The sequence below is a fragment of the Puma concolor genome, chromosome D1 (genome assembly GCF_028749965.1).
Source record: "Puma concolor isolate L17-30 chromosome D1, mPumCon1.1.hap2, whole genome shotgun sequence".
Lineage (NCBI taxonomy): Eukaryota > Metazoa > Chordata > Mammalia > Carnivora > Felidae > Puma > Puma concolor.
In genome coordinates this window covers 12,979,569-12,998,947 of record NC_141676.1, presented here as the reverse complement: position 1 = coordinate 12,998,947, position 19,379 = coordinate 12,979,569, and the positions used below count along the sequence as shown (strand labels likewise).

At 49.6% G+C, this 19,379-nt stretch overlaps 1 protein-coding gene across 2 annotated transcripts; it reads right to left on the bottom strand.

Moving 5' to 3' along the window:
• Nucleotides 1-880: 880 nt before the first annotated feature.
• On the bottom strand, nt 881-15,226 carry UBE2L6 (ubiquitin conjugating enzyme E2 L6). 2 transcript variants are annotated; one of them, XM_025928088.2, is made up of 4 exons: nt 15,086-15,226; nt 11,061-11,156; nt 3,912-4,098; nt 881-1,622 (listed from the first exon to the last, which is right to left on the bottom strand). In XM_025928088.2, exons 1-4 carry the CDS (start codon nt 15,110-15,112, stop codon nt 1,471-1,473), a joined length of 462 nt encoding a protein of 153 aa, XP_025783873.1. In that variant the 5' UTR covers nt 15,113-15,226; the 3' UTR covers nt 881-1,470. The 2 variants fall into 2 exon arrangements, with proteins under 2 accessions (XP_025783873.1, XP_086533492.1); XM_086677366.1 differs by lacking the exon at nt 11,061-11,156 and having other exon boundaries at nt 15,086-15,213.
• Nucleotides 15,227-19,379: the final 4,153 nt, after the last annotated feature.

The following is a 19,379-nucleotide window of genomic DNA, read 5'->3' as shown; positions in this document are numbered from 1 at the left end:
AAACACAAACGAAATCCAGCCGGTTTGGCACTGCGGCAGGAGGTGTGGACTCTGCCCTGATTGGCAGAGCAGACCCGGGAACCCACTGAAGCACTCTGGGCCTCAGTTGCCTCATCTGTAAAGTGGGGGCATATTAACAGCCTAGTCCCTCATGGCCAGCTTTGCCCACAGTGTTTGGGGTTACTCGAAGCCCAGAGAGCCACCAGTTCTGGGGAACAGGGCCACACCTTTGTGTAGATGGAGCTAACCCCCCACCTCACCTTCTCCTGAGGAAACCACACCATCCTCTCAATAAACACTCAGCCGGTCTCCAAATTCATCTGTGACTTTAATGGCCGGACAAACAGATGGTCTCTGTGGTCATCCCGGACTGGAAGCTGGAGGGCTTCCTCCCAGGCTGAAGCCTGGCCCCCAGAAACTGGTAACCTAATGGGATTGCATGTGGGGCGCCTGAGTGGCTCAGTCGGCTGAGCATCCGACTTTGGTTCAGGTCGTGATCTTGCAGTTCGTGAGTTCAAGCCCTGCATCGGGCTCTCTGCTGTCCGTGCAGAGCCCGCTGCAGATCCTCTGTCCCTCTCTCTCTCTCTGCACCTCCTCCATTCTCTCTCTCACCCTCTCTCTGTCTCAAATTTAAAAAATTTTAAAAACACAAACCATATAGTCAGGGACGCCTGAGGGACGCCTGGGCGGCTCAGTCAGTTAAGTGCCTGACTTCGGGCCAGCTCACGATGTCACAGTTTGTGAGTTCAAAGCCCCACTTCGGGCTCTCTGCTGTCAGCACAGAGCCTCAGATCTCTGTCACCTTCTCCCTCTGCCCCTCCCTGCCTCTCAAAAGTAAACATTAAAAAATATCACACTATAAAAAAACCACATAGTCAGATTTCTGGATAGAGATTAGATTCTTCACTTCATGATTCATCAGGGGAAAAGGAAAGGTTTCGCGCATAAATCTAGACATGAAGTACCTATTAGCAGTCTGGCTGACTTCAAATAATAAACAAATCACTCAAGTGTAAATATGATTCTCTCCAAGTGCCCTGCCCCCCCTCCATACTCCTCACATCCCCTCTGCCCCTCTGCCTGGGCCCTAGGGGGATGCGAGGCGGCTCCTAGGTTCATTTCCTGCCAGCTGGCCTGAAGGCAACCTGTGTCTGTGAGAGCACGGAGCCCTGGAGAGCTGGCCTGTAATTGCACAAACGTGAACTCGTCTGCCTCTGGGGCAGAGAAAGAGCAGGAAAAGCACACTGTGGCCAGGTGAACGTGGGAATGGGTCCATGCCACACACACACACACACACACACACACATGCTCACACACACACACACAGGCTAATGACTAGCTACTTAAGAAGGAAAACATGCAACAAATGACAGGAGGCTCCAGCCGCACCCCCCCCGGCCCCCCACAGCTTCCATGAAATGTCCGCCCGTCACACAGAGAGGATCCAGCAAAGAGAGGGGTCAGAACCAGTTAGGAGGGCCGGTCGACTCCATACTTGAGGGTGAACTCCCTGGCCTCCCTGTGGAACAGCTCCGGATCTTGCTTCAGTAGGTCTGCGAGCTCCAACCGGACCGGCTGCCCCAGGTCTGGTCTGTTCACCAGCACGTTGAGGGCCTCCAAGACTGGGGAGAGAAGCCAGGTCAGGACATCAGGACGGAGAGAAAAATCCTGGGAAGGAGGCGATGGCAGCCCCCTCCCAGATCCCCTTGGCACCTCCACGCTCAGTCTGTGGGGGACCCCAAGGAGGTCGATTTCTTAGGATGATGACATTACAACCAAGTTAAAAGCCCCTCATTCCTCACTGACGGTGCCCAAAGCCCTGTCTGGCTATGTCAGTGCTTTTCAAACCATGTTCCATGGCTTCATAGAAACGTCTCATCGTGGGGGTCAATGAGATAAATGGGGTTTCTGTTTCCAACAAGAGCCGCCCTGTTTTTCTGTTTGATATTAAGATTCCAAATAGCCCTAAGTCGGGCTCCACGCTGACAGTATGTCGCCCGCTTGGGATTCTCTCTCTCCCTCTCTCTCTGCCTCTCCTCTGCTTGCTCTCTTTCTCTCTCAAAATAAATGAAATAAAAAAAAATTTTTTTTAAAAGGATTCCAGGGGCGCCTGGGTGGCGCAGTCGGCTAAGCGTCCGACTTCAGCCAGGTCACGATCTCGCGGTCCGTGAGTTCGAGCCCCGCGTCGGGCTCTGGGCTGATGGCTCGGAGCCTGGAGCCTGTTTCCGATTCTGTGTCTCCCTCTCTCTCTGCCCCTCCCCCGTTCATGCTCTGTCTCTCTCTGTCCCAAAAATAAATAAAAAACGTTGAAAAAAAATTTAAAAAAAAAAAATAAAAGGATTCCAAATAAATCAACTTTTATTTGGGAAAAGGGGTTCTGAGGCTCCAGACTATAAAGTGCTATTGCCCCGTGGCTCCTAACCTTTCACAGATGGCTCTGGGAACCAGGAGAAGGCGGTGGGCCATCTCTCGAGGCACATGCACGTGTGAATACACGCCAACATGAAGTTCTAAGTTAAGAGTGCTGCACAGACCCCCTGAAGCTCACCCAAGGACCACTCCTCCTCCCCTTCCCCCACCCCCTGCCCCCCGGGACCTTGTTTCTAAGGCTAAGAACTCCTGAGCTGGTCCAGAGGCACCTGAGTGGCTCAGTTGGTTAACCGTCCAACTTCGGCTCTGGCTGTGATCTCACGGTTCGTGGGTTCGAGCCCCACATCGGGCTCTGTGCTGACAGCTCAGAGCCTGGAGCCTGCTTCAGATTCTGTGTCTCCCTCTCTCTCTGCCCCTCCCCCACTCATGTTCTGTTTCTGTCTCTCAAAAATGAATAAATGTTAAAAAAAAATTTAGGGGCGCCTGGGTGGCGCAGTCGGTTAAGCGTCCGACTTCAGCCAGGTCACGATCTCGCGGTCCGTGGGTTCGAGCCCCGCGTCGGGCTCTGGGCTGATGGCTCAGAGCCTGGAGCCTGTTTCTGATTCTGTGTCTCCCTCTCTCTCTGCCCCTCCCCCGTTCATGCTCTGTCTCTCTCTGTCCCAAAAATAAATAAAAAACGTTGAAAAAAAAATTTTTTTTTAAAAAATTAAAAAAAAAAAAATTAAAATAAACACTAAAAAAAAAAAAATTCCTGAGTTGGTTCACGCACCGATGACATTCACAGACTCTATAGAAATGCACTGTCCAATATGGTAGCCACTAGCCACATGCAGATCTCTAAATTGAAAGGAATTAAAATGAACTGCAATCAGGAATTCACATCAGTCGCAGGACCACACTTCAGGTGCTCCATCGCCACCTGTCACAGAGGCTAGGGAAGTGGACAGGGCAGCCACGGATCATTTCCATCACTATAGAAAGTTCTGCAGGGTAGTGCTGGTCTAGAGTCAGCCAAGCCCGGCTGTGAGTCCCAGCTCTGCCACCTGACAGCGGGACGAGCACAGGCCAGTGCTTCACTTACCACAGGCCTCACTGTGCTCATCTATGCAATGGGCAGTGAGAGCACTCCGTACGGGGCTGCTGGGGACTGGATGAAGGTGGTGTGTGAAGCTCCTGGCACAGGGCAGAAAGCATTTAATCCACACGTACTGCCATTACTGGGCCAATCCCCTCAACTGTCATTTCGGGCTCTGAGCCTGCGAAGGAGCAGACCTCGGCAAGGTCCGCAGACAGAGCAACAGAGCCCGTCCCTCCCAGACCCGTGGCCACGCTGCTCTGTCCCACCTGCCCAGGTAGAAAGCTGAGGCAGGACCAGGTCAGCAGGCCCAGGATCTCAGGACGCATCCCTTCTATCTGAAGACAGGCTCAGCTGAGACCCACCATTTTTATCTCCCCTCTTTGGGGCGTTTTCTGATTCAAAATCAGTCCCATCGCCTCTCCTCCAGGATCAGACCCTCCTGTTAGGCGAGGCCCAGCCCCACCTTGGCAGGTCTTGGTGTAAGGACTCCAGTTCTCCTTGCTGATGATGGGCAGGCAAACCTCTCCATTGTGGCCCACGTTGGGGTGGTAGATCCTGGTGGTGAATGTCACCGTAGGGGGCTTGAACGGATAGTCCTCAGGGAAGTTGATGCGCAGGTGGAAAGCCTTGAGGTTGTAGGGTGGCTTCTCCTGCGCAAGAGAAGGGGTGAAGCTCTGTTCCAGCACACGTCTGCTCTGAAAAGCCTGTTTCCCTCCCGGGGCCTTGGTCTGGCGGCCCCTCTCCCGGCCTCGCCCCTGGACTCCGAGGAGTCCTCTGTGGCACGCCCAGGTGGGACCATGAACGGACACGGGTGGCTCCTGTACTCACTGGGCAACTGAGCCGTGGATTAGTGGAGTCACAAAAGAACACTGGCCTGGGAGTCACAAAAGTCCCACCCTGGCTCTTTCTGTGCGACAACTGTGGGCCAGCCACCTCCCACCTTTGGGCCTCAGCTTCCTCGTTCGAAAACGGGGTCACATTTGACTAGGACTATCTCAGCTCTTTTTTTTTTTTTCAATGGATAATTAATTTCTGTCCATTTCTATTGAAAAAGAATTGACAAACATGATGGTGTAAGTGGATGGTAAAATGACTACCACCATGGGCTCAGCGAACGTCCGTCTTCTCACACAGATACAATTAAAAAGAAAAGATGGGGCGCCCGGGTGGCTCAGTCGGTTAAGTATCCAACTCTTGGTTTCGCCTCAGGTCATGACTACATGGTTCATGAGTTTGAGCCCCGCATCCTGCTCTGTGCTGACAGTGCAGAGCCTGTTTGGGATTCTCTCTCTCTCTCTCTCTCTCTCTCTCCCTCTCTCCCTCTCTCTCTGCCCTTCCCCTGCTCTCTAAACAAACAAACAGGGGCGCCTGGGTGGCTCGGTCGGTTAAGTGTCCGACTTTGGTTCAGGTCATGATCTCACGGTCCGTGAGTTCGAGCCCCGCGTCGGGCTCTGTGCTGATGGTTCGGAACCTGGAGCCTGTTTCGGATTCTGTGTCTCCCTCTCTCTCTGCCCCTCCCCTGTTCATGCTCTGCCTCTCTCTGTCTCAAAAATTAATAAACGTTAAAAAAAATAAACAAATAAATAAATAAACTTTTAAAAATTCCATCTATAGATGCGTTCATGGAGAATTTGTCTTTCTCTGCCTGACTCATTTCACTTAGCATAATGCCTTCAAGGTCCGTCCATGATGCCACAAATGGCCATCTCGGCTTCAACGTCTTCATGTTGCAAAAGAAGAATGCAATAGAAGAATGAAGCATGGGAGAAATCATTACTGGCGGGGGCGGAATGGAGAAAATGAGGGGATCATAAGAAGTCAGGGGCTTGGGAATGTAAAATGGTGCAGCCACTGTGGAAAAACGTATGGCAATTCCTCAAAAATCTAAACATAGAGGGGGCGCCTGGGTGGCTCAGTCGGTTAAGCATCCGACTTCGGCTCAGGTCATGATTTCATGGTTCGTGGGTTCGAGCCCCGAGTCGGGCTCTGTTGACAGCTCAGAGCCTGCAGCCTGCTTTGGATCCTGTGTCTCCCTCTCTCTCTGTCCCTCCCCTCCTCATGCTCTGTCTTTCTCTCTCAAATAGATTAAAAAATTAAAAAAAAAATCCAAACACAGAATTAGCACAGGATCCATGCTAACAACCCAAATACTCACTGATGGATGAATGCAGAAACAAAATGTGGCATACATGTACAATGGAATATTATTTACCCTTAAAAAGGAATGAAATTCTGACGTGTGCCCCAACATGGATGAACTTTGAAGACATTATGCTAAGTGAAACAAGCTAGAGAAAAAAGAACAAATATTGTATGACTCCACTTACGTGAGGTACCCAGAATAGTCAGATTCACAGCCATAAAATAGAAAATGAGATGCCAGGTGATGGGGCAGGGCAGGGGGAGAGGGAATGGGGAGTCAGTGTTTCATGGGTACAGAGTTTCGGAAGGGGAAGATGAAAACGTTCTGGAGGTGGGTGATGGGGACAGTTGCACAACAATGCAATGGGGTTAGTGCCCCTGAACTGTAAACATAAAAAGGGTAAATATTGTTATTGTGTACTTTACCATAATAAAAAAATTTTACAGAAAGAAAGAACTCAGGGGCTGGAGTGACTGGGGGTTAGGGGTAGCCAGGGGCCAGTAGAAGACCCTCCAGACTTCGAGCAACCTGAAAAACTTTCCTGGGTGCCTATTCTGTGCCACCTTGTGTTAAGAGTTTGACAAATATTAGTCCATGCAACAGAGGGCAGGGGTTCCATGGACTTCGGAGCCACGGTATGAATATTGGCTCTGCCACTCTAGCTGTGTGACCTTAGGCAAGTAACTTAACCTCTGTGCTTCCCTATGACAATAATAGGCTTCTTCATACAGCTTATGTGAGAACTAAATGAGTTAATTTATGTTAAGGGCTTAGAACAGCACATGGAAAGCACTATCTGTGTGTCAGTAGGTAATACAGTAGGTATTATGAAAACTCACCACTATTAGCATCTACATTTTCAGATGAGGAAGCCCAAGTTCAATGTCTTGTAACTTGCCCAGGGCCCCAGTGGAGTGCTGGAGGGGAACCCAGAATTGCCAACTCTATGTCTCCATATGTGAGCACTAGTCTACACCCCTAGAAGGGGGGAGCCCCAGAACTCGGGTGACCCCAGCACAGAGTCCAGGGGCTTCCGGCTGCTTCCAAAGCTCCAGATCCTTTCAGAGCCTTCATTACTGAGAAGACAGGACAAGGACATATGGATGTAAGCCCACAGTCAAAGTCTTAAGATAACTCCTCTTAGTTAGCAGAGGGCAAAGGGGAGCCATAGGGGTCTTGGGCGTGTCTGAGATAAGAGATGGGGCAACTGTATAGGGCAGGTAAGGAAAATGGCTCAGCTTTTCATTCTTGATGATAAGAGACCAAGGCCTGTGCAGTGGAGACAGAGCCGAGCATGAGGCCTCAGAAAAGGATGGGAGAATGTCCACGTGTCCTGTCTGCAGGGTTGCATGCTGGGCTTCCTGGGTCTTAACAGAGGAGCCTTGGACTTGAAGGCCCTGGGAGCCCACCCCAGCTCTGCCTCAAGCCCACCATGTGGCTTTGAGCTCCTCCAGGAATCGGGATCCTCATCCGTAAAATGAAGAAGCTGGGCCACCCCGAGGGCTTTCACACTATACCTTAGGGTCAGCTGAGAAAGTCTGATTTCCTTCTAAGCTTTCGGTTTATTTTTCATTATTTTAAGTTTACTTTATTTGAGAGAGAGAGAGCGAAAGTCAGAGAGAGAGGAGAGAGAGAGAGAGAGAGAATCCCAAGCAGGCTCCCCACTGTCAGCGCAGACCCCCATGTGAGGCTCGATCTCACCAACTGTGAGATCATGACCCAAGCCGAGATCAAGAGTCAAGTACTTAGCCAACTGAGCCACCCAGGTGCCCCTGAGTTTGGGGCTTAAAAAAAGCACTCGGCTATTCTTCCAGCTCTGCCACCTTATTCTTTTTTTTTTTTTTTTTTTTTTGCAAAAAAAAAATTCATTGCTAAGTGCTTAGAGAAGAGTTGGTGTTTTATAGGTGTTGGCCAACTGTCTCACTGGAAGGGGGCTTCTTTGCTGAAGCTGTGGAGAATTGAACTTTAGTCTCAACAAAACTGCCACTGGATAAAAGTATTATGAAAACTCACCACTACCAGCATCTACTATTATATTATATTATATTATATTATATTATATTATATTATATTATATTATATTATAATTATATAATTATATTATATTATATTATAATTATATAATTATATTATATATTATATTAATACTATTATATTATACTACTATTATGTTATTTTGGCAGCACTGATAATTGGAAGCTAATCATAAACTTATTTTGTTCTGCATCAATATCCTAAGAGCCCTAGAATTTTTCTTTCCAATCTCAAAAGTGACCCTATTTTAGCCATTAGTAAATCATAGAAAAGTCAGTATCCTGCCACCTTGTTCTGTGTGACCTTCTGTGTGACAAGTTACTCAACTGCCTCAGCCTCCATTTCCCCAACCCTAAAAAGATGTCAGTCTTCCTCACGGAGCGGTTGAGAGGGCTCAGTACGACTGCTCAGGCAATGCCCTGGAAACAGGGCTCGGTCCACAGTGGGTAATGAATGGCAACTCTTACTATTAGCTTTCAAAAGCTCATCCCACTGTCAGCTTCCGTGATAAGAGGTGACAGGTGGGGCCACCTTGGTGAGCATGTATACGGAGACTGAGCTTTTAAGGGACAATCTGTCAGCTCATCCCACAGACCTGTCTGGGTTCTCCTTCCCCTGCCCTCCAACCATTCCTCCTTTACGGCTTCATCAGGCACCTCTGGGCCCCCTTAGCTGGCTGTTCTGCATCAGCCTTTGGTCCCCCAATCCCAAGTGTTGAGAGTGACGGAAATGTCTTTTGTTATGTTAATGAGGTGGCTTTGGAAGCACCTAAGGAGGGGGGCTATAGTCAGGGGGAACCAACCAGGGGGTTAGAGGGTTGGAGGGGAGAAGGGCTAGAGTTCAGTCACCAAAGGCCAAAGATTTAATCAATCATGCTTACGTAATAAAGCCTCTGTGAAAACCCAGAAGGGCAGGGTTCAGAGAGCTTCTGGGCTGGTGAACGCGTGTTGGCTTGGGGAGATGGCGTGTCCAGAGAGGGCACGGAAGCCCCGCGCCCTTCCCCCATCTTGCACTGGCAATCTAGCAAGTAAAATGCTTCTGAGTTCTGTGAGCCACCCTAACAAATTAAGTGAGCCTGAAGAAGGGGTCATGGGAGCCTCTGATTTATAACCATTCAGTCAGAAGCAACCGGGACTTGGGACTGACATCTGACAGGAGAAGGGGGAGGGTGTGTAAAAGGGACAGTCATGTGGAACCCAGCCTTTAATCTGTGGGATCCGATGCTATCTCCAGGGTAGATGGAGTCAGAAGTGAGTTAAATAGTAGGACACAGGACATCCAGGGGCGCCTGGGTGGCTCAGCTGGTTAAGCGTCCGACTCTTGATTTCAGCTCAGGTCATGATCTCATGGTTGTTGGGTTCAAGCTCCAAGTTGGGCTCTGTGCTTGCAGTGCGGGACTTGCTTGGGATTCTCTCTCTCCTTCTCTCTCTGCTCCTCCCCTGTTCGCACTCTCTGCCTCTCTCTAAATAAATAAGCATTAAAACATGATTTTGGGAGGGCGCCTGGGTGGCTCAGTTGGTGAAGCGTCCAATTTCGGCTCAGGTCATGATCTCGTGGTTCACAGGTTCGAGCCCCGTATCGGGCTCCGTGCTTCTGTCTCCCTCTCTCTCTGCCCCTCCCCTGCTCATAATCTGTCTCTCTCTCTCTCAAAAATAAATAAAACATTTTAAAAATTCTAAAAATATTGTTTTTAGTAGTAGGACACCCAGCTGGTGTCCTAAGAATTGCTTGGAGGTGGGGCAGAGACACCCCTCCACACACTGGAATTGTGCTCAGACCAGAAGACGCCCCACCTTGGTCTTGCCGACTGTGATTTCACAGTATTCTCTGAAATGTGACGTCCCCCAGGTGTCCCTGTCGCCCACCTCTGCCTTCTCACCCGCTCCTCCACCTTTACTCTCATCCACCTCAGAGCTAGCCTCCCTGGGGCATCTAATCAGTCCCTGGAGCACCTTCTAGCACCTTCTTCCTCTGGTCCCTGAGGCCCAGAGCAGCTGTCCTCACTCCAAGCCAGGTAAACGGATTGCTTCAACCAGCAGCCCACTGGACACGACCGAGGTTCGTATGTTGCCCCGAGTCAAGCCTTTCCCTATTTTTCAGGACTAAAGGCCGGCTGAAAGAGAAGAGGGCACAATCCAGGCCATTGCATTGTCAGTAAAAAGACCAAATCCTAAATAATCAAATGAATGGTTCTTTTTATCTTCCAAAGAGCTAATGACAAGTTTTACTGTTTTAATTTTTATGTCCATGTAATTAAAGGTGTATAATGACTCTCCCACAGAAAAGATCTTCAGTCTATTAATAATAAAAGAGAAATCCTGCACGCAGATTGGTCCACTAGAATATTATTTTCAGGGGGAGATTTTACTGAGAGAGATCTAATAAATGGAGACAAATCAGAATGGTAAAGATGAGTTATCTACGTCGCCATATGTAACAACAGTTGTCCTATCATTATATTATTGTACACCTGGAACTAATATACCACTGTAGGTTAACTATGCTAGAATAAAAAAGAAATAGTTGTCTGAAATATGATCTTTAAATTTATTTCTGGGGGACGCCTGGGTGGCTCAGTTGGTTAAGCATCCAACTTTGGCTCAGGTCATGATCTCGTGGTTTGTGAGTTCGAGCCCCGCATTGGGCTCCGTGCTGAAGCTCAGAGCCTGGAGGCTGCTTCGGATTCTGTGTCTCCGTCTCTCTCTCCTCCTCCCCCACTCATGCTCTCTCTCCCTCTCTCAAAAATAAATACGCATTAAACAAAATTTTTTAAAAAGACTATCAATTTAAAAAAAACATTAATTTTTTTTTAATTTACTTATTTATTTGGAGGTAGAGAGTGTGCGTAGAGGAGGGGCAGAGAGAGAGGGAGAGATAGAGAAGCCCAAGCAGGCTCCGCACTGTCAGCAGAGAGTCCTGTGTGAGGCTCAAACCCACAAACCGTGAGATCATGCCCTGAGCCGAAATCAAGAGTTGGACACTCAACCAACTGAGCCACCCAGGCACCCCAGGAATATGACCTTTAAAAGAAAACAAAATACATTTTGGGTTTGAAGGAGCAAATTCTACCAACTACGAACAGGAACTTTATCCCCAGCCTCCGACAAAGGTCCAAAAGATCTTTTCTTTCTTCTTTTGATGCTGTTTGTCTGTTGTAGCTTCTTGGTGGGCTTGGTGATGGGTTGTCACCGGGTGGGCTTGTCCTACGGGTTTGAGGACAGGCTCTCCTACCAGATCCAAAAATCTTTTAACCTCTTCATCGGTCTGCTCTGATCTCAGAAGCAATCAGTCCAGAGACCTCATCTACCAACGACTGACCTCCAGTTACAAAAAGGACTCCACGACAGGGGAAGTTCTCACCCAGTCCTCAGGCTCCCTGCCCATGGCTTTGGCCTGTCACCCTAATCAAAGGCCATGATCCCCGGCGACACTCACAGGCAGGAGGAGGGCGTGCCACACCAGGACATCGGCATCATGGCTGAACAGGTTCCGTAGGTACCGGGGAAGCTTTGCCTGGAGACTCTCCAGCTCCTGCAGGGGATGCATCAGTGAGCAGCTTGCCGGTCTCCCCTACTTCAGCCCCCCACCTCCCTGTCCCAGCAGCGAGCTGTCCCAAGTTTCAAAAAGGACACCCTCAGGGGCAGAAGCCGGCAAAGTCAGAGCCCTCAACTACTGAGCTCTCAGAATGTGTCAGGCACAGCGCTATGTGCTTTAAGTGACTTATCCGACTTCAGGCTCACCAAGCTCTGGAGGTACTGGGTGGGAGGAAGGTGCAGATCGCTGCTTCCAGATGTTACCACTTGGGAGTAAACTCTCTTCAGAGCCTTTCCTCCTGAAACCAAGATACCACCTGACCTCTGTCATCTTGCTGTCTTCCTGAAAGGGCCTAACTCTCTCCCTCCCTCCCTCCCTCCTCACAGCATGCACTGCGTGTCTGGCATGACGACAGGCCCTTATAGTGCTCAGAGTGGACAGCAAAGACAAAGTCCTCCAGGCCTGGGGAAGGAAGACGGTTCAGACAGACTGCAGCAGAGAAACACATCACGCAGAGAAACAAGGGGACAAGGAGTGACTCACCCCGTCCCCTAAAGAGGTAGCCCAGATACCCAGACATCAGCGGATTCTCCCTACAGCCCTTTACGGAGCATCCTCTAGCGACACTTGAGTAAGAAGGGCCCAGCCCTCGAGAACTTTGCTGGAGTGATGGCAGAAGGGTGAATGTGACTATGTGAATAACGGGTATGGACACATAATAGGGAAGAGGACAGGGGAGCGGGAAGGTTTCGCAGAGGGCGCCACTGTGCCAGGCCATGCAGGGAAGGGGACAGGCACCAAGGCAGAGGCCGGGTCAGAGCAAAGATACAGTGTGTTCCATGCAAGCTCAATAGTTATTGATGGAAAAGGAATCCACGGTCAAGTACATCGGAAAGCACAAAGCTAAACAGATTCCTTTACTGCAGGACTTCCCAGAGCCTTCAATGTGCTATTGTGCATCACAAATCTCCAAGCTGTGCGCCCACAGCATGCAGAACTTCTCAAACACATCGACCAAGGAACCCGTCTCCTCTTCGGGGGTCAACAGACTTTTTTTTTTCTTTGAAAACAAAACAGTAACAATAACAGATAAGAAGACATTCAAGGGCAAGGTCATATGCCTCTGGAACAGCAAATGGGTATAAACCATTGGTTGTCAACTTGGGGGCAGTTTGACCCCACACCCCCAGCGGACACTAGGCAATGCCTAGGCCTTTTTTTTTTTTTTTTTTTTTTTAAAGTAGGCTTCACAGCCAGTGCAGAGCCCAATGCAGGGCTTGAACTCATGACTCTGAGCTCAAGACCTGAGCTGATGAGGCACCTGGGTGGCTCAGTCAGTTAAGCATCTGACTCTTGATTTTGGTTGGGGCCATGATCTGATGGTTCATGGGATGGAGCCCCCGGTCAGGCTCTGTGTTGGCATCGCAGAGCCTGCTTGGGATTCTCTCTCTCCCCCTCTCCTGCCCCTCCCCCGCTCATGCACATGTGCACTTGTGCGCTCTCTCTCTCTCTTAAAAATAAATAAAAAAAAAAAAAAAAAGACCTGAGCTGAGATCAAGAGTCAGAACGCTTAGCCGACTGAGCCACTAGGCACCCCTAGAACATTTCTGGTTGTCACACATTGGGGGAGTGATGCCAGCATCTAGTGGGTTGAGGCCAGGGATGCTGACAAACATCTTACAAAGAATTAGCCAGCCCCAGATGTCAACAGTAACGAGGCTGGGAAACTGTGGTATAAACAAAGGTGGCTCAAAACCAGTTCACAGTTTGGGAGGGGCTTTTCATACTGTGGACCACGTGAACTTTCTCTGAACCCCCAACACATAAACACAACCCTGGCCCCATCTCCTATCTCTTAGCTAGCCCATACTCTCTATTCATAACAAAAAACTGCTTCTTGTGCCTTCTGCACAGTCTCTGATCCCTCACTTATTATATTAAATTTTTTTTTAATGTTTACTTATTTTTGAGAGTGAGACAGAGTGCAAGCAGGGGAAGGGGCAGAGAGTGAGGGAGATACAGACTCTGAAGTAGGCTCCAGGCTCTGAGCTGTCAGCACAGAGCTTGACATAGGGATCAAACTCACGAGCCCTGAGATTATGACCTAAGCCAAAGTCAGGTGCTTAACCAACTGAGCCACCCAGGCGCTTCTGACCCCTCATTTATTTTTCACTCCATATTTGCTACCATGAGTCCTAGCTCCAGTATCATCTATTGGCAAGAATGAAGTTCTAGGTCAAATAGAGAAGCTGTGGAATGGACACTTTCCTGACTTTACTATAACTGAGATCATTTGGTACATTTCATTTCTTTTTTTTTTAATTTTTAAATGTTTATTTATTTTTGAGAGACAGAGACAGAGCATGAGTGGGGGAGGAGCAGAGAGAGAGGGAGACACAGAATCCAAAGCAGGATCCAGGCTCTGAGCTGTCGGCAAAGAGCCTGACATCAGGCTCAAACTCACAAACCGCGAGATCGTGACCTGAGCCAAAGTTGGATGCTCGACCAACTGAGCCACCCAGGTGCCCCTTGGGACTTTTCTGTTATAAATGAGTTCTGCCAAAAGATTCTGCAAGCCTGAGGATGTGAAACCCAACCTAGGACACTCAGCTCTTTCTTGAGGCCTATTAGGAAATCACCTGACTCAGAGAAATAGAAAATAAAAGTAAAGAGGCCACTGGAAGGGGGTGCAGGTTGGAGCCCTACCAACCTGGACTCCTATCCCAGTCCCATCACTCCTTACTGGGTGACCCTGAACAATCGAGTTATTCTCTCTGAGCCTCCACTTCCTCATCTGTAAAATGGGGGTATACGGCTTCTCTCACAGGGTTGCTGTGAGAATCTGATGAGCTAACGTAAATGGCCAGGCACTTAGTGGTGCCAGTGTGATAAATACCGGCTCTTAGTTCTTTCCCACTTGGCTAGAAAGACCCTTTGCCCCACTTTGTTGCCAACCTCCGGATTTCAGTTCTTCTGGATTGAGCCTGCTCTGTGTTCCAACCTGAGACTCTCTAACTCTCAAAGGCGGAGAGGAGAAAGCAGCCCTCTTCACCCCCTTAACCCTGCTCCCACTCTGTATACTGGAAGGGCACTTCCAAGAGGGTCAAAGTCTGGGGCATGTCAGACCCATTTCACCTGACCTCTCTTACTTCCCCACCTGTGCCCACCTCCTGGCTACACCCCTTCAAACGCCCTGGGTTTTCCCATATCCTGGGGAATTTGACCCTTCCCATCCTTCCAGACCTCATTTCAAATTGTGTCCCTAACTGGAAAGAAAGCTCAAAGGGAGGGGGGATTTTTGCTCATCTCTGCTTCCCTACTTCTAGAACAGGAGCCAGCACATAACAGGCATTCGACAACATTTGTAGAAGGAATGAGTGCGCACCACCTACTCCGGGACACCTGCCAGCTGCGCCTTGGCATCTTTCCCCCCCGAGAATACCCAGGGAACTTTGTTCCCGATTCCTACTCAACACCCCATACTGGTCGGGACTCTAGAAACATAGGTACCCAATTAAGGGCGGGGCATGAGCTACTCCAAGGCAAAGACCTTGTTCTGGTTATCTCTGTCCCTAAACCCCTCCACTCCAGCAGAGAGCCTGGCTCCTGGAACCTTTCCAGCACCTCAGTGACAAGCAAGCAATTATTATCACAAGTTTCTTGTAGGAGAAAAGAAACCGAAACCAATACGGGAGGAACCATCCGCATCCCCAGCGCAGCCCAGGGCGCCAGGGACAGCTCCGCTCCATACGCCCCCGCTTCCTCAGACTCCATCTCCTGCCCCTCTCGAAGACCTGCTCCTCCTCCGGGCCAAGCGGCGGTAATAGGGACAAATAACCGCGCTCGGAAAGCCGGGGGAGGGATGCAAGGAGCAGGTCACGGGAGGCGAGAGGAGCCGTGAGAGAGGGGTCGCCCGACCTCCTTACCTTCGCCACCCGCTTGCTGGCAGACATCTCGGGACCGAGCGTGGGGGCTTCCGGGCGCGAGGGCTTCCGCTAGGACCTCGGCCGGCTAGCGCACTCGGAGTGCACCGCCCCCAGCCACGCCCCCAGCGCCACGCCCCCAGCCACGCCCCCGCGGCGCAGAGGACTCGGGTTCCCGCCTGCCCGCGCGGAGGGCTGGGCTCCCGGGACCCGCGCGCGCGCGCGCGCGGCCGGGGGCGCGGTGGGCCCGGGAGCGCGCGGCGTTGCTTGTCCCTCGCGCCCGCTGGGGGGCGCAGTGTACCGGGCGGCGAGCCCCCGGGGGCGCGGCGCCGGTGCGTCCATCCGGGTTCTAGATGTAGCTCCGCCGCCGGAGGTCGCGCGTGGCCCGGCATCCCCACCGGCGCTTCCTTGCCGCCGCCGGGACACCCTTTCCGTGAGTCAGCACGGACTGCTTGAGGTGCCAGCGCAGCCCGGTCGCGGGTCGCGCGAGGCCTCCGCCGTCAGACCGCCGCCCTGAGCCGCTGGAGCGCATTCCCGGGGCCTTCTGGACGAGCTACTTCCCCGCCCTGGGCCCAGTGTCCGTCTCTAAAAATGGGTGGGGGGTGGCGCGGACGACATCCCCTCCAGGGGCCCCCTTCCCTGGCAGCTCGGGTCCTTTGTGGTGTCCAGCGTTCGCCGATGGGACCGCGGGGACGCTTCTCCCAGGTGGCGGCTTGGTGCAGAGCACCGCAAGGGGGCGCTGGCGGACCCAGTCCTCGCGCTGTTGGGGTTCCGTTCACAATTCGTTTGGCCCTTGATTAGGTTTAATGTTTAGTGAGGGCCTACTCTGTGCTGATTTGGGGAACAGTTCGGTGGAGGGAGCCCTAAGATGGACTTCAAGAGCGAGCCTCCAGTAGGAGGCCGCTCGGCCTCCCTATGCTACCACCGGTCCGTGACAAACGGGCCCTCCCCCCCCCCCCCTTCCTCCTGGGGTCTCCACCTCTCGGTGCCAGGGCAGACGCCCTTCCCTTAGCCGGAGGCTGAGGCCACCGAGAAATAGCAGCCCTCAAGCACGGAGCAGCATCTGGGGAAGAATCACCTAGTAAATTTGGACTGCTTGGGAGGAGGACCTATTCCTCACGCCCACCGACTTTTTTCAAAAGTCCAAATGAGGAAGGAAATCGGCGTATTTTGAGCACATATTTCGAGTTCTGAGGTCTGTATCCCACATAGTTTTTATCCAAATCTGTTAGCACCAAGTAACTTCTCCGCTCAGACGCGGGATGTATTTGCAGAATGATTAATTCTGTTTAATTCAATTCAAGAAACTAACCGAGCATCTTCTATGTGCCAGAAATGAATAGGAAACTGGAAGATGTTTCAGTTTCCTCCAAATACAAAAGTATTTGAACCCACCTCTGTTCATTCATCTTTGTTAATAAGCATTTACTACTGAGTGCCAGGCACAGCCTTCAGGAGATACCCTGATGAGAAAGTGAGGTCCTTGGGCCGCCTGGCTGGCTCTGCCCATGAAGCATGTGACTCTTGATCCTGGAGTTGTGAGTTCAAGCCCCATGTTGGGTATAGAGATTACTTAGAGACAAGATCTTAAGGGGCGCCTGGGTGGCTCAGTCAGTTGAGCTCCCACTCTTGATTTCAGCTCAAGTGAGGATCCCAGGGTCATGGGATCCTGCCCCGTATTGTTCTCCATGTTGAGCGTGGAGCATGCTTAAGATTCTCTCCCTCTGCCCCTCTCCCCTGCTCTCTCTCTAAAATAAAATAAATACAAATAAAATCTTCAAAAAGTGGGGTTCCTGCCCTTGAGGAGCTCTCAGGCTATTTAGAGAGAAAGAATGCAGCCCCTTTTATTTATTTATTTTTATTTATTCTAATTTTGTTTTTTATTTTTTAAAATTTACATCCAAATTAGTATATAGTGCAACAATGATTTCAGGAGTAGATTCCTTAGTGCCCCTTACCCATTTAGCCCATCCCCCCTCCGAAAACCCCTCTAGTAACCTTCTGTTTGTTCTTCATATTTAAGAGTCTCTTCTGTTTTGTCCCCCTCCCTGTTTTTATATTATTTTTTTAATTAAAATTTTTTTAACATTTATTTTTGAGACAGAGAGAGAGAGATAGAGCATGAATGGGGGAGGGGCAGAGAGAGAGGGAGACACAGAATCCGAAGCAGGCTCCAGGCTCTGAGCCATCAGCCCAGAGCCTGACGCGGGGCTCGAACTCACGGACCGCGAGATCGTGACCTGAGCTGAAGTCGGACGCTCAACCAACTGAGCCACCCAGGCACCCCTGTTTTTATATTATTCTTGTTTCCCTTCCCTTCTGTTCATCTGTTTTGTCTCTTAAAGTCCTCATATGGGTGAAGTCATATGATTTTTGTCTTTCTCTGACTAATTTCACTTAGCGTAATACCCTCCAGTTCCATCCATGTAGTTGCAAATGGCAAGATTTCATTCTTTTTGACTGCCGAGGAATACTCCATTGTGTGTGTGTGTGTGTGTGTGTGTGTGTGTGTGTGTGTGTGTGTACCACATCTTCTTTATCCATTCATCCATTGATGGACACTTGGGCTCTTTCCATACTTTGGCTGTTGTTGATAGTGCTGCTATAAACATGGGGGTGCGTGTGTCCCTTTGAAACAGCACACCTGTATCCCTTGGATAAATACCTAGTAGTGCAATTACTGGGTCATAGGGTAGTTCTATTTTTAGTTTTTTGAGGAACCTCCATCCTGTTTTCCAGAGTAGCTGCACCAGCTTGCATTCCCACCAACAATGCAAAAGAAATCCTCTTTCTCCACATCCTCGCCAGCATCTGTTGTTGCCTGAGTTGTTCATGTTAGCCATTCTGAAAGGTGTGAGGTGGTATCTCATGGTGGTTTTGACTTGGGAAAGACTTGGGAAAGACAAGATGATGAGTGAAGTTGAGCATTTTTTCATGTGTCAGTTGGCCACCTGGATGTCTTCCTTGGAGAAGTGTCTATTCATGTCTTTTGGCCATTTCTTCACTGGATTCTTTGTTTTTTGGGTGTTGAGTTTGATACGTTCTTTATAGATTTTGGATACTAACCCTTTATCTGATATGTCATTTGCAAATATCTTCTCCCATTCTGTCAGTTGCCTTTTAGTTTTGCTGATTGTTTCCTTCACTGTGCAGAAGGTTTTTATTTTGATGAGGTCCCAGTAGTTCATTTTTGCTTTTGTTTCCCTTGCCTCCAGAGACGTGTTTAGTAAGAAGTTGCTGCAGCCAAAATCAAAGAGGTTTTCGCCTGCTTTCTCCTCGAGGATTTTGATAGCTTCCTGCCTTACATTTAGGTCTTTTATCCATTTTGAATTTATTTTTGTATATGGTGTAAGAAACTGGTCCAGGTTCGTTCTTCTGCATGTCGCTGTCCAGTTTTCCCAGCACCCCTTGCTGAAGAGACTGTCTTTATTCCATTGGATATTCTTTTCTGCTTTGTCAAAGATTATTTGTTGGCCATACATTTGTGGATCCATTTCTGGGTTCTCTATTCTGTTCCATTGATCTGAGTGTCTGTTCTTGTGCCAGTACCATACTGTCTTGATGATTACAGCTTTGTAGTATAGCTTGAAGTCTGGGATTGTGATGCCTCCTGCTTTGGTTTTCTTTTTCAAGCTTGCTTTGGCTATTGGGAGTCTTTTCTGGTTCCATACAAATTTTAGGATTATTTGTTCTAGCTCTGTGAAGAATGCTGGTGTTATTTTGATAGGGATTGCATTGAATATGTAGATTGCTTTGGGTAGTATCGACATTTTAACAATATTTGTTCTTCCTCTCCAGGAGCATGGAAGAATGCAGCCCCTTTTAATACACAGTGGAAAGCATAAAGATGTAAGAAATCATCAGGTGCTGTGGGAGCCTGGAGGACTGTCCTTTGATCCAGCTTCAGAGAGGGGCAGGGGTTTCCTGGAAGATATAAATATCCAGGTAAATTGCAAAGTATGAGGCGTTAGCTAGAGCGAGAACGTGGGATGAGGGTGTACCAAGGAGAGGGACCACAAAGGGGCAGAGGCAGTGCATTGGGCAATAGGAAACAGTCCCGTATTCTGGAATTAAAGTTTCTGTCCACTGGTTTTTCCTCTCTGTTACAGAATTTCTGCACCCCCCAGGTGAATTCAGTCATGAATTAGCCCAGGCTCCCTGTTCAGGAATGGATCCTAATCCCCCAACAGCAGAAAGACCCACATGGTGCATGGGCTTCACATCCTCACACAATGCAAGCCTTTGTGTGTCAGAGCCAGTCCCAAGGAGACCTGGGTTCTAGTTCCACATCTTGATC

Coding starts and splice junctions, on each gene's coding strand:
- UBE2L6 (XM_025928088.2), bottom strand. CDS start 15,112: ATGTCTGCCAGCAAGCGGGTGGCGAAG. Junction 11,157..15,085: donor CCAGCAAGCGGGTGGCGAAG/GTAAGGAGGTCG, acceptor CATCCCCTGCAG/GAGCTGGAGAGTCTCCAGGC. Junction 4,099..11,060: donor GGCACGCCCTCCTCCTGCCT/GTGAGTGTCGCC, acceptor TCTCTTGCGCAG/GAGAAGCCACCCTACAACCT.